General features: G+C 42.2%; 1 protein-coding gene across 3 annotated transcripts in view; it reads left to right on the top strand.

The window, feature by feature from the left end:
• LOC105672277 (RNA/RNP complex-1-interacting phosphatase) overlaps window positions 1-13,235 on the top strand; it is a 40,291-nt gene that overhangs the window by 10,139 nt on the left and 16,917 nt on the right. The window contains exons 3-6 of one of the 3 annotated variants that reach the window (XM_067353323.1): window positions 5,998-6,029; window positions 6,973-7,060; window positions 8,370-8,570; window positions 9,323-9,402. In XM_067353323.1, the coding sequence (XP_067209424.1) occupies window positions 8,568-8,570; window positions 9,323-9,402 (83 nt within the window). In that variant the 5' untranslated portion in view covers window positions 5,998-6,029; window positions 6,973-7,060; window positions 8,370-8,567. The remainder of the gene's footprint in view (window positions 1-5,997; window positions 6,030-6,972; window positions 7,061-8,369; window positions 8,571-9,322; window positions 9,403-13,235) is intronic. The other 2 variants (XM_012367112.2, XM_012367113.2) reach the window with 2 other exon arrangements.

Here is a 13,235-nt window from a genome sequence, read left to right as displayed (position 1 = left end):
CTGTGTTGTACCGTCGATTAGTTCCGATGTTCTCGAGAAAAAGGCACGGCACGGCGACGGGCGGTGCCGGCGTTCTATAAATCTTTGCGTTGACCGCGGATGCGTCGACTCCTATCGGGGGGGGGGGGGGGACGGACCGTGCGATCGGTTACGCGCATTATAGAGCAATATCGGAGGAATTATTTGTTTAGCCGGCGATAGTCGCGGTATCCATCGGTCGATCCGCTTCCGTCGCGCACGAATGAATTTCACGGCGACGCGCGATTTGCCGGAAAAGTCGTCGACGGATGGACGATGAAGAAAAAGAGGGAGACGGAGAGTCAGTCAACTGCGAACTGAGTGTGCGCCGGGCATCGACGGCGCCATGCGAACGGCAGATACGGACCTTGAGATTCTCGGGAAAATCTTCTTACCTTACCTTTCCTTCTTGTGAAACTGACGAGGCGGGGTCGCGCCGAGGCAAGAAACAAACATTTGTTTAAACGATCCCGACAAGTCACGGCCATAAATACCTGCGGGTCGTTAATCTTGTCTTCGGTCGCGCCCGGTCGTTCGTTAATGTATAATGTATTCTCACCCCCGTAGCTAAAACAATCAATTCGTTGGAACCTCCGGCACGCCGACGAGACGCTGTTTCTTCGGGGGCATAACCCCTCGAGTGTAGGAGGAAAAAAAGCAAAATGTCCGATGATAGAGTTGCGTCTGTGTCTTTCTTCCTTTCGGGAATAGCGGTATCATCGACGACTTAATGCCGAGTCCGCCGGTCATCGTTACGATTTCGCAGTATGCTCGTTCGCAAGAATTCCGCAATAAAAGCGACGTTCGATCCTGACTGGGAAATGCCAATGCCGGTATAAGTCATTTCGATCGTTTGCTGTAACTGCGCCGTGAATACCGGAAGCCCGACGCCGCAAAGTGATGGCACGCAACCGTGGCTTCAGAGAGTCTACTAGGGCTCCATTCGACGTTACCCACACGAAAGCGTTATAACCTCCTTCTCTAATGCCCACCCATAATATTCCTTAATGCACGTCGGCGACGTCGAGATTGCGCTGCAAAGGAGACGTCGTGCATCGTGTCGATATCGCAATATTGTTCCTAGAAAATTACACATCAATTTTTATTAGTGTTTTCTTTGACTTGTTTTTTTTTATTTTATATTGGTATGCACTTCTTTATAATTTTATAAAAATGTTTATAATATTAAATATTATGAAGAATATTATCAAGAATTGCAATTGATACACATTGTTTTCTGCTTCTTCTTGCATTGACTCATTAGCTGTCTTCCTTTTTTTTCTATTTGTTAAATTATTCGAGTTTTCTAATTCTATTGCAATCTACTCTATTTTCTATTGAAATAAAAAGTAAAATATAGGATTCAATTAATTAATTTAAAAAATTTGAAGAAGTAGGAAAGCTGGGTTATGTCTTAAATTATTATCTGTTAAGATTTAGCTGCCGTCACACACATAAGTTTATGTCTCAGCTTATGCATGCATTGCTCAAAATAGAACACGGCGATAGGTCGCAAATATTCGTTACCGCACGTCATACAAATAAACCATCATTCATCCGCGCACGGCTCGTTGTAATTAGTTGTCTAGCGTCTAGTATCGCTCCGATCGTCTGGCGTATAAATATTTTAGTCTCGCGGTATCGTTTTGCATACGTTCCCTCGTATGTCATAGCCGACGACGGACCACCGGCGACAACAAGAAACAAATTCCGGGAACAAATTCGTGATGTCGGCGAACGTAGAGAATCGCGATTCTGTACGTCTGGCGAACACGGGGAGAGGGGGGGGGGGAGGGGACCCCCCGGGGCGCGTGGACCGCCCCGAAAATATTTTTAATTTTATTACAGTCTGTAATATGGAAATATATTCTACGGTCGCGCGGTTATCAGGTGTGAATTGAATTATAGCGACTGCCGACGCGGCCCTATTATTTATACACGGTTGGGAAACACGTTCTCTCGCATTCGCCGCGAGCGTCTACGATAGCCGATGATACGAAACACGCGGTGCGCAATGGTAGTCTATAAAGCCGCGTGTCGGAGCGATACTAATTCGTTATCCACACAGAATGGCAAGACCGCGCTCCGTTGTACGATGTCTATAATCAATTTCTAAACGGTTGTAGTATTCTCTGTCCATGTTGAAATAAATCTATTCAATTTCTTTCTCTTTCTATTCTCGTTTTTCTTTACTTTCGAAGAATTTTGGCACCTTCCTGCCTGCCGAAATCGTTTCGTTGATCCCCTTTCACACATGTATCGACTTCACACGCTTCTCAAGCTATTATTTGTTCGTAAATTTTTTATGCAGCACTCAGAGAGAAATGTTTTCGAAATATCTTATAGTCCATCACCGTATAATAGCCGATAAGATCTCGTGGGACCTCACTAATGGTCGATTCGCCGAGCACAATAGGACCCGAGTGCTCGCTGATCGACATTGCGTCGATCGCTTTCGAATTCTTTCGATAATCTTCTTTCGTAAAATCGTAAAAGCGCCGCGGAATATCGAATCAACGTATAATTATTACAGACTGGGCGTTCAGACGGAGAATCAATTTTCACTGACCCTTTGCGAAGATATTCTATTTCCAAAAGTGTTCACCTACTGTGCATGCGAGGAGCGAAGATTGATGAATCCGCGTTTCATTTGTTATCTTACGTTCCGTGCAACTACAATTATTTTCAAGATATTAAGAAATATCTTCTACAATCAATTACGCGAAAGCAGTTTTGGCAGCCATTATTTTAAAGATAGAAACAAGAATATATTATTTAGAGCATATTATTATTGTGTAAATACACTTGATGAGAGATCTGATTATTTTCTAAGAACAACCGCGCATTCGATATGTTTGTTCAAAATTGACGTGCGATCTATTCGCGAATGTAGATCGAAAGCGCTCTTCGATCGCGCACAAATCGCCATGAGCTATGATTTTACCGCAATAAAAATGCTGTAAAGAGTTCAGCCAGCGCATATTGATTTTTAAACGGGTTCGACACGTTGTCCCTCGAGATCATACACAGTCGATGATGCATTTTTCAACGACTGTTAAAAAATCATCGATGATGACTGATAAACGGCGCGTCTACGTTATCGCACATGTCTTCTCTCCATAGGTGACCCATTTCAGATGACTTCGAGTCTTTTGCCAAACGAGGAAGTAAGTGGATATGGTAACGTCGCGTATATATCAGCTCGAGATGGTCATATAGCAGTCTATATGGCCTCTCGGCACGGTTCTATATGAACGCGTAGAAATGTCGCCCGTTCTCTCATGTCGTGAAATGTTCCTCTCTCGTGGGTCGCTGGCCTCCTCTTTCTTATTTTCTTTGCTTGTTCTCGTAGGCCTCGTGCTTAATTTCGTTTGCGGAAAATTTCTGTGGAATCGCTTTTTGTTGCTCTAGATTCTTTATGTAGAAGCAGCAAATTTTTAAAATTTGAAATGTTTGTATATAATTATTTAAAATTTTGAATCACTTATTTATAATTTATATTAATATTAACGAAATATGATTTTTCGGACAAATCTTGCGTTTTGCCTGGTCTTCTATACTTATTCAGGTGGTTAGAAGTTTATGAGCAATCTATAGGAAATAATGCAGTTAGACGTGGAACATTTCACTCATTTCTGTTACAAATGTGCTGTTCACTCGCCGCTATTGTTCGCGTCGCTCTTTGAATTGCACTGTTCTAGTTTGCATTAGACCAATTTTGCGTCAAATTACCGCGTATTGTGCCTATTATTAAGATACTTACGAGAGCTATTCAGTATGGTAGAATTGAGAAATGGAGTTTGCTGCAACAAACCTCTCAATTCAGATAAGACGATAACGAAAGATGAGAAAATAAAAGAATACGAAAAGATATCTAATTCAGTTGCGCATAATTTCTTCTGATTCAAAATTTTTTTAAATAAAAATCTTGTTAAAATTAAATCTGTTTCAAATATTCTAAGTATTTAATTTTATTATTTTATTGCACCCAGCACAGCGTAATTTTTTTACAATCCTTTTAATAAATTTTGTAACTTTTATAAAAATATTACTCGATGATATTAAAGTACGATAAATGAGGATAGGATGAAAATTGGAGGGTACAGCAGGGGAGCTTCCGGCGCGCACGATGCACGCTACGCGGACTCGTGCGGACCGTCAGGAAGATTCACAATGCGGGTGCGGTCCATTGGCCGATAATCCTGATTTAGACGGGCCCATATATTAGACTAAGGATCGTGAAATTGAATGGTAGAATCAGCGGAGAGAGCGATCCGACTGTCAACCGCGAGAAACGAAGTGTATCATGTGAAAAATAAACTACCTCTGCCGCGAGCGGGGTTAGTAAATTTTGCAGGTGCGCAAAAGCTACCTGTATCCTCTCTCTCTCTTTCTCTCTCCTCTCTTCGCCTTTCTCATTCTCTCCTTTCAACTCTTCTCTTCGTCGTGTTCCACGACCGCCGATCTCGGTCTTCCCGTCGAGGAGTGCCGCGAATGTCCTCTCCCGAGAGACGGCTCGTAAATCCTTGCATTTACCTCGCGCCTCCTGTCCTTACTTGGAGCGTAAATACGTGAATCTCTCGCGACTCGTCAAAGGCAAGGTGGTCGCTGGCATTCGCCAGCTACGATTGCGTCGTGGTATTGTTCGCTGTGAGAATTTCTGATCTCGTGTTGTTGCATCATACACAATGCCACGTGCAGGTACTAAATTGTTAACGTTATAGCATTGTTACTTTTTATGATATTAAAGACTTAATCGCCTATTTAAGATGCTTGCTTATATTAAATGTATACGGAAATATCGATACATTTTTTTGATAAATGCGAATTTTTTTTACATTTAAATTTGTTGCCAAGAATAAAACAGGTTGCATGGAAGAAATACACTTGTACAGTATTTTTATACTTTTCGCAATGTACGCAAATCCGAATTCTATAAATGACATCGCATCGATTCTGAAATTGTAAAATGCTTGAAAAACGTGAAACAAACGACAAGATTGGCTATCGAAAGGATAGGGAAAGATCTCACGCCTAGTCAACGACGGATTATTACGTTCGAAAGCTATACCACGAGACCGTTATTAATGCGACCGATACTCATTCCGTACTCATCCGTAGATACGATCTCTCCGCCCAGCCAATCGGATAGCCACGTCTAAACCCGTAATTATCATTAGCCCACCCATAGCGGGTGCTGCGCTACAAGGCGACTAACGAAAGTTTCAATTTTACCATACGCTGTGATCTATGCGGCTTGGTTAATTTAAAACGAACGTGTACACATAGCACGCGCCATATCATTACTTTCTTAATCTTGCATCATACGGGCGAATTTTTACACGCTCAAAGAAAAAATATAACATTAATTCAATAATTCCCCGTGCTCGTTTTGTGTTTACTCAACTCTCTCGTGTTTCTAATCAACACGTGTGTTTTCTGATTTAATCGTCGTAAATAATTCCCAAACGTTCATAAAAATGCGCGTCACGACATGCTACGAGTATCGACGAGATAGAATCGGTAGGCTGCGTGTTTGATATCGATATACGCAGTGTCGAATAATGTTGGCGTAATAATCACCGAGTCATCGTGCCCGTAGCTGGAGCGTGCCTTCGGGCTTTCTCTCGGTCTTCACCGCCGCGTATCATTATCCGACGTGAGATTTGAGTTAATCAATCACTCGTTAGCCAGCTATACGCCTTAGCTGTCCGCGATCGCGGCGCGCGATCGTCTCGTGCGGCCTATTAAGCTCGTGCTATTAATTAGCCAGAAACAGAGAATGACTTGCGTATTGCGTACACATTCACGCGAGTCCCTCGAGACGCAATACGTGACGGTGGCGATCATCGCGCAGATGAAGTTGTTCGAAGACGCTGTCTAAAGTTTTCTTCGAAGTATCATGCAGTCGCTGCTGAGAACGATTAATTATTTCTCGCTGCGTTTTCTCAATTACGAATATCGTTTTTTTTGTTTCAGGCAATAGCGAAGAACCTGCAGCCTGAGCAACGGTGAGTATCAGGATGACTTGTGTCGATAAGCGGCGAGATGAATTGTCAGGACACCTCGTATAAACACCGTGGTCGATCACCTCTCGTTCCGTGGACATCGCGCTTACGACACGGTGCAGAATTTCTCTCCTGACCGACAGGGGATGATGCATGAGCGTCTACTAAGGCACATTAGCGAGATCGACGGAGTGATGTCGCGCCGCGGTAACCCGACGCGCGTGAGGGGCGAAAAAAAAAAAGAAAGAAAAGAGAAGCTTCGTTGATAAATCGCGGCGCTCGTGGAAATTATAGCAATGATTATAGTGGCGCGCTCGAAGACGCGATACTTCTCACTCGGTCAGCTACATAAATCTAGCAGGTCGCATTAGCTTGCCGTTAATAGCTTTTAAATCGACTAGTATCCTAATAAATTTCACGGGAGCGCTTTTTTTTAATAACATCTCAGCGCAGACACGAGCGAAGGTTGTTTATTTATGGGGAATCGTTCGTTCGTTCGTTCGTTCGTTCATTCGTTCGTTCGTTCGAGGCAAAGCAGAACCGCGCTCGTTTCCGTATCTACGCACGCATGCACGCATGCATGCGTGCGTGCGTGCGTGCGTGCACCTGGTACGTCTTTCAGAAGGTTTTGATATATCGAAAGGGATGGTGAAACTATTTGGGCCGACACCCCCGCCTAAATCTGATCCCTTTTGCTTGGAATCTCGGATTCCTCGCTTCCCTTAATATATCATCCAGTCATAAAGATCGCGCCCCTCGAGAGGGATCTCGCCGTGCACGCCATCTCAGCCGACTGAGACCTTCCTATCATCTCTCTGTCTATGCGAAGGAAGACGTCACACTTGCTGTTTTACGGTTCAAGTAGCGCAGCGATTTACGAGCGATCGATAAATCGAAATGCCATTTCAGGGCACACATTATAATACGGCCATGTCCGTTGTTGCAGATTTACAACGGCAGTATTGCTGCAAACGTTTCCTCATCTCAAGTATATCGTCGACCTGACAAACACGTGCCGCTACTATGACAAAAAGGTAAGGCATAGAGCCGGAATTTAAATTATTATTGGATGTCTTGGAATTATTGTACAGCGAAGCCAGATACGCATCGACCCGCGATGTTTTTGCAGATTTACTAATTTGTCGATAATTACGCTGATTTTGCAAGAAACACTGTTGCACATGTAAATAAATTTTTTACCTGAAATTGTTGTAAACGATGAAAATCGGGCCACACGCTGGCAGTATCATTTGATGGAATAACACTGATATTGCAACGCGAATTAAATTCACAAACATATCGCGTGTCGTTCGAGTTTCAAGTCATAATTCGCTATGTTTATGTACGCATTCCCTTACCTTTTAGTAACTCGAGACATGAGACGTCTTCTCTTCTCATTCTCTCGCAAGCTGTCACCTGCCGCATTTCTTGATCAAGCAGATATACACAAATTCTTCCCTTTTCTTCCTCGAACTTCGCCATTTGACTGTTATCTTCATTTGTCTATCATGTCTTCCCTCTTTCTCCCTCAGCTGCGCTCCTCCACTTGTTCTCGCCCCTAGACATCCTAATATCGCGCCGGGGTCAGTTCCGACTTGAAGAACGCTCGAGAGCGGCTCGACTGATTTGTAACGAAGATAGAGAGACCGCGAGTTAATGAACTTATTATTAGATTTTTGGAATAGTCGGCTGCCAACGACTCGATCGGCTGACTGACCGAGCGGGAATGTGTCCGCGGTGTTTTCTGGGTCAGAGCTGTCAGGGCCGAAGACCGATCAATTATATTAATAAGTCGTGAAGTCGGTTCTATCTTCTGCTTTTTGTCCCACCGACGTTTGGACAGCCATTTGCCACGCGAGGAGAGCGAGGGATCTTAGGGAGATGTGTTTTAAAAACACTACACACGCCGCCGTGAACATCAATAGAGCTGTGGGGCAACGATAATTAACAGAGAGATCTGTCGGTGTCGCCCACGCCTAATTAGAGCGCATTATACATATATAATGAAGCGCTTAGCCGGTCCTTTAATTTTCCTGCCTGTGGTCGACGTCACGGGAAAAAACGAGATTATAGAGACAAAGCACCTCGTGTGCCGGCTCGTGAAGATTTTATCGTCAGTAACAGAATGTGACTTTTTTTGCTCTCCTAGTTTCGTGTATGATCATTTTTATATTTCTACCTTTTTCAAATCTCATAAATATATAACCCGCATTAAATATAATTAGAGAATTTTTTCCGTGCAAATATTAAAGAATTTATAAAGAGCTCTAATTTTAAAGAAATTTCGTAATTTTGAAGAAAACATTTTTTTTATATAATTGAACTTAAATTTTGTTGATATAGAGAACGATGGAGGTACTTTTAAACGTGTGAAAGAGTTTCTTGCGCACATCGACGGCCTGAGAAGAGAAAATAGCCTCAAGATAGCCATTAAGAGCAATACTGCACGATCACCAGGATTGAGTTTCTAATATCTCACTAAAAGCAAAGTCGAAAAGATTGATTATTATGACGTGATCTGTCATTAGGGTGGAAAAAGGAATGGTAACTGTTGCCTGTGATCATACAACGGGTTAGAATTACACTGTCATTCTATTGCTAACATTTGTTAGTAATTAAAAACAATACAAGGCAAACCTTAACATGCAATACGAAAATTGCAACATCTTGTTATTCATTTTCAAATTATTCTTCGATTTTGATTATTAAAATTTGTAGATATCTTTACATTTTTTTCTCCGCAGTGGCACTCATTTTTTATATGATTTAAGTAGTAGCTTGTTTCTTGTTTAAATTTATTAATTATATGTTTGAAATTTGAGAACACCGACCAGAGCAAATAATAGAGAGATTCATGAATATGCAACACTCGTTGCCTTCAGGCGAATATGCTTGTGCCGAGGAGTTACTTTTCGAGTTATAAACGATTGCATCTTCTCTTCGTTTGTGTTGATTAGTTCTACGCGGCCGTGTCTCTTCTTTCCGCCCTTGCAAGCTTTCTATCTAACGATCGATTGTCTCGGTTCACGAACGTTCGGCTTGCGTCACACTCGGATGACGTGCTCGCACCCAGAGACATATGATTACTCGCATTGTTTATAATTGATGGTTTTATGTGTGATAATTAGCGATGCTAATGAGTGCTCCGGGGTTTAACAAGACAATAGCTCGGTCGATCAAATTATACGCCCGTGCTCAATTAATGCAGCTGCGTTTCACGCGACGGAGAATATTCTGTTTTTGTTACGTAACAACATGCATATGATTATTCATTATGTTGGACGTCTCTGTTATAGGAATTTACAAATGCTGGTGTTAAATATGAAAAGATTGCCATACCAGGGAGGAAAGTGCCGCCTATGGATATAATCAAAAAGTGAGTATGGATTATTTTATTTACAATATTAGATATTCTCCTATGACGTCACGTATCATTTCACTCACCGCATGCGAAATTTATATTGATTATCAATCATCAAATCTCGGTTTGTTTCAAAGGAGGCATATCATTGTATATGTTGCATTTTTAAGACACAGTACACTGTAAAATATTAGTATAAAACTACAATTATAATGGATAATTTTGGGATTGATTATTATAGATGTAAATTTCTATATATATAAATTTGCAGCTTGCAGGTAAAATTAATTTCTAGTATTATAATGAAATAAATGGCGCAAGTAAATTTGCAGTTTTATCAAAAAACTTTCACAGTTTTATTATAACGCTAGAAATTAATTTTATCCGCAAGCTATAAATTTACACATATCTGAAAATTTACAGCTATAACAGTTGATCGAAATTACTATAATAATTGTAATTTTACATTAACTTTTTAAAGTGTAGCTTTAGCATTTTATTTTAACATATTTTATTTTTACTGAATATCCAGAAAGATTTTTTTCTGCTACAAAAAGCGATCAGTTTTGCATAGAATAGATTTCTATTAAACTACGATGGACGCCGCTGGCAATCCACTCGGCTTGTAGAGGCATGCGTGCAGGACACAACGTGAGTCTATTCTGCTACGTCTTGCATTAACCCCTAACTTAATGTTAATCGTATTTCACATTTACTGCCCTTCTCACGACGATTGATCGGCGCGTGATTCGCATAGCGCAGGTGACGGCTGGTTAATCGTCCGCCTGTAAATCATGTGTTTCATCTTAACGAGAAAGCTCAGTCCTGCATGTACCGTTTTTCTGGTTCCGAGCATTTCGTTGTCGAGAAACCAGAGGCGAAATATCGCGTCAGAAATTTATCGCTCGCCGTTCCCACTGTCTCGATATTTTCGGCCGCTAATTTAGGTCGTAAAGCGCATGCTATATAGCGCGAATCGTGTTACACTGTCCGGAATATCTTAGTTCATATTGCAGCGAATAATGAGTTTAGTTACGATCGACCTTGCACGATGAATCTGGTATCGCGATGTCGTTGAGCCACCGCAACGATTTTTGTCGCGCTCGGCTTTAATCATTCGTCACGGAGCGATGATTCAACTTCCGCACTTAATAACTGTGCAGACGCGGTTTCTCAAACGATGAAAGAATTATTTCCAGTCGTGCATTTTTAATTAAAAATCTGTGGCTTGCGATATGATGAGATATGCATAAAACATTTACTATATGAAATCAAGCAAATCTTTTGATGCTTCAGATTATCCAATATTTTTATTGATTTATCTTTTACGCGATATTAGGACTCTCGAAAAAAATTATAAATTCTTAATTTATTATTTAGTTATTTATTGAAAAAAAAAAAAGATTTAAAATGGGAATAGCAAAATTATAAAATTCACGAAAATACAATCAGATAATAGAATATATTACCAGCAATCGTGCGTCTTGCTTTAACTGACCATGAAATGTCTCGCGATATAAATGGAGAGGACGCAATTACTGAAATCCTCATCCGATGGTCATCTGGTAGCCGGAAGAGATTGTGTAAAATTCTCGAAATTCCGAGAACATGGCAACGAGTATCCGAGATAATATCCAATTCCTCGTACTTCGTGTGAGATGGAGACGCATGTTAACGTTTGCACGGCGCCATCGCGCGCACGCGTGTGGTTCTCCTCCTTCGACATGGTACATGCAAAACAGTCCGACGGGGCGGTCAGTCGACTAATTAACCGCAATAAACGTCCAATGATTTACCGAACACTGTGCGCCGTATCCGTACTCTTGCTCATCTTCCGTCTTCTCTTTCTTTCTCTTCGTGCGTGCGAGGGATATTTTCTAAGTACTCATATGCTCGACTAATGTGTAAAGACTGCATTATACGATCGAGGAAGAGTAATGCTCGTGTACCGTAATTAGCGGCGATTTCTTACGATGTATAAAAACTATTTATTATTACGCTAATAAAAGTATTAATTATCGTGTCTCCCACGAGCGTGTTGGGAAGTGTTTGCGTTCGGCGGAGAAATATGAAGACGTTCCGCGGTGATATTCGACGCGATTATTTCTCCGCGGCGAGGGCGCTACTAAAAACATTCTCGTAAGTGCATCGTGCGAAAAACGTGACACGCGCGCGCACGCTCTTAATAACGTCGGATTTTTCGCCTGTCACGGCATTAAATACTATTTACTCGTTCAACCGCGAATTGACGACGTAATAAATATACACGAGGTATTTCCTTAATGCGGGAACAACCCGGCCGACCGGTCGGCCGGGCGGGTCAAAGCACGACCTTTCGCGATCACCCCGGCTTCTCGCTCTCCTCCCTCGGTCGTCGATCGGCCGGCACAAAGGACGCGGCCCGATTTGTATAATTCGAGGATAAAACGGTGATTCGCATCAACAGTTAATAGCCGGCAGGTATGCGAGCGCAGCCTATCGCGGCGGACGCCCGTCTGGTCCCGACGCACCCGCTCTTTTGTTGATCTCTTTGAGGGAGACCTGATGGCTTTGTGGCTCGGCTGTTGCGCGACGTGTAATTAACTGCATCCTTGATAGGATCGGATCGGTTACCGGCACTGCCGCGATCGAAATGAGGGAGTGAGAGTGAAAGAGACGGAGAAAGAGTGACTATCTCCTCTCCAGAGGTGAAAACTAGGCGCCACTTAATATCCTAGATATCCTTGAACTCTGGCGAAAGTGCGGAGGTGGATGGGACGAGGAGACGAGGCGGGCAGGCAAGGCTAAACCAACATAGCGCGTCGTGCAAAGTCCCGCAAGAAAGAGGAAGTCTTCTGTGTCAATCTTTCCTCCTCGAGTTTATGCCACTTGGCTTCGGTCGGCGCTCTTTGGAGGCCGCGGTGCTCGTATCGACGGGATTTATCAGACGGTAACGTTGACTTACACCGGTCGGAATATTTTGCGCACCCGGAAGATCGAAGGTGTTGATCCTTTGCCTCAAGGATATCTTGAGCGCGTCTACGAAACGCCGCAAGCGTGCCAAAAATAACCTTATAGCGCCACTCGCTGCCAAGAATGGTATTCGGAAGGCAAATGACATTTTCTTATTTCGCTGTATGTTCAGGATCGGCGGTCAGCAATTGAAGGAGAAAAGGAACGCGAAGAATGAACGAGCGAGCAATGAGATTACATTCGATCGCGATAGAGTCTTTAAATTCGCCACAATTAATGACGTGCCTTGAATAGCCGGTTTATAGCAACAAGTGTCCTATATTTATTCGATAATTGATTTGCTTGATTGGAACAAGCAATCAAAAGAAGACGTAGAGACATAAACTGCACATGTTTATGTGCTGTTCTTAATAAGAAAAATTTAAATTATTATTGAAGTTGAACAGTTTGTTTTATTGTGTAGGTATTTATTAAATTATAAGCAACGTATATGCGAGTAATATAGATGTATTCAAAATTCAATGATACTGTTAATGAACTGTTAATTTGTTAATTAACGAAGAGTTAAAGTTAATGTTATTATCTTTGAAGAATAAACAGGTAGCTGATTCCCGCGGCGTGCAATGTTCGGCTTGTACCGTAAACGTAAACTAATTACCGACGATAATCACGTTGATAGCAGCTTGTTAGCCGCGTGTGCGGCGTATTAAGCAATTTCACGTGAAACGCGATGTTAATTGAAACGTGTGCAACGCGAGCTTGCTACACAGTCCGAGGACTGTCGAGCTACGGCAGCATCAGGTTCCTTCTGCTTGTGGCGTATAGGGTTGTGCATAGGGCTGTTGACTCATGCTGCATCCAACTGTATTCATTAACGTTATCAACTCCTCTCCACC

The sequence above is a fragment of the Linepithema humile genome, chromosome 4, assembly GCF_040581485.1.
Source record: "Linepithema humile isolate Giens D197 chromosome 4, Lhum_UNIL_v1.0, whole genome shotgun sequence".
NCBI lineage: Eukaryota > Metazoa > Arthropoda > Insecta > Hymenoptera > Formicidae > Linepithema > Linepithema humile.
The sequence above is the reverse complement of the archived record's forward strand: the minus strand, read 5'-3'. Positions and strand labels throughout refer to the sequence as shown.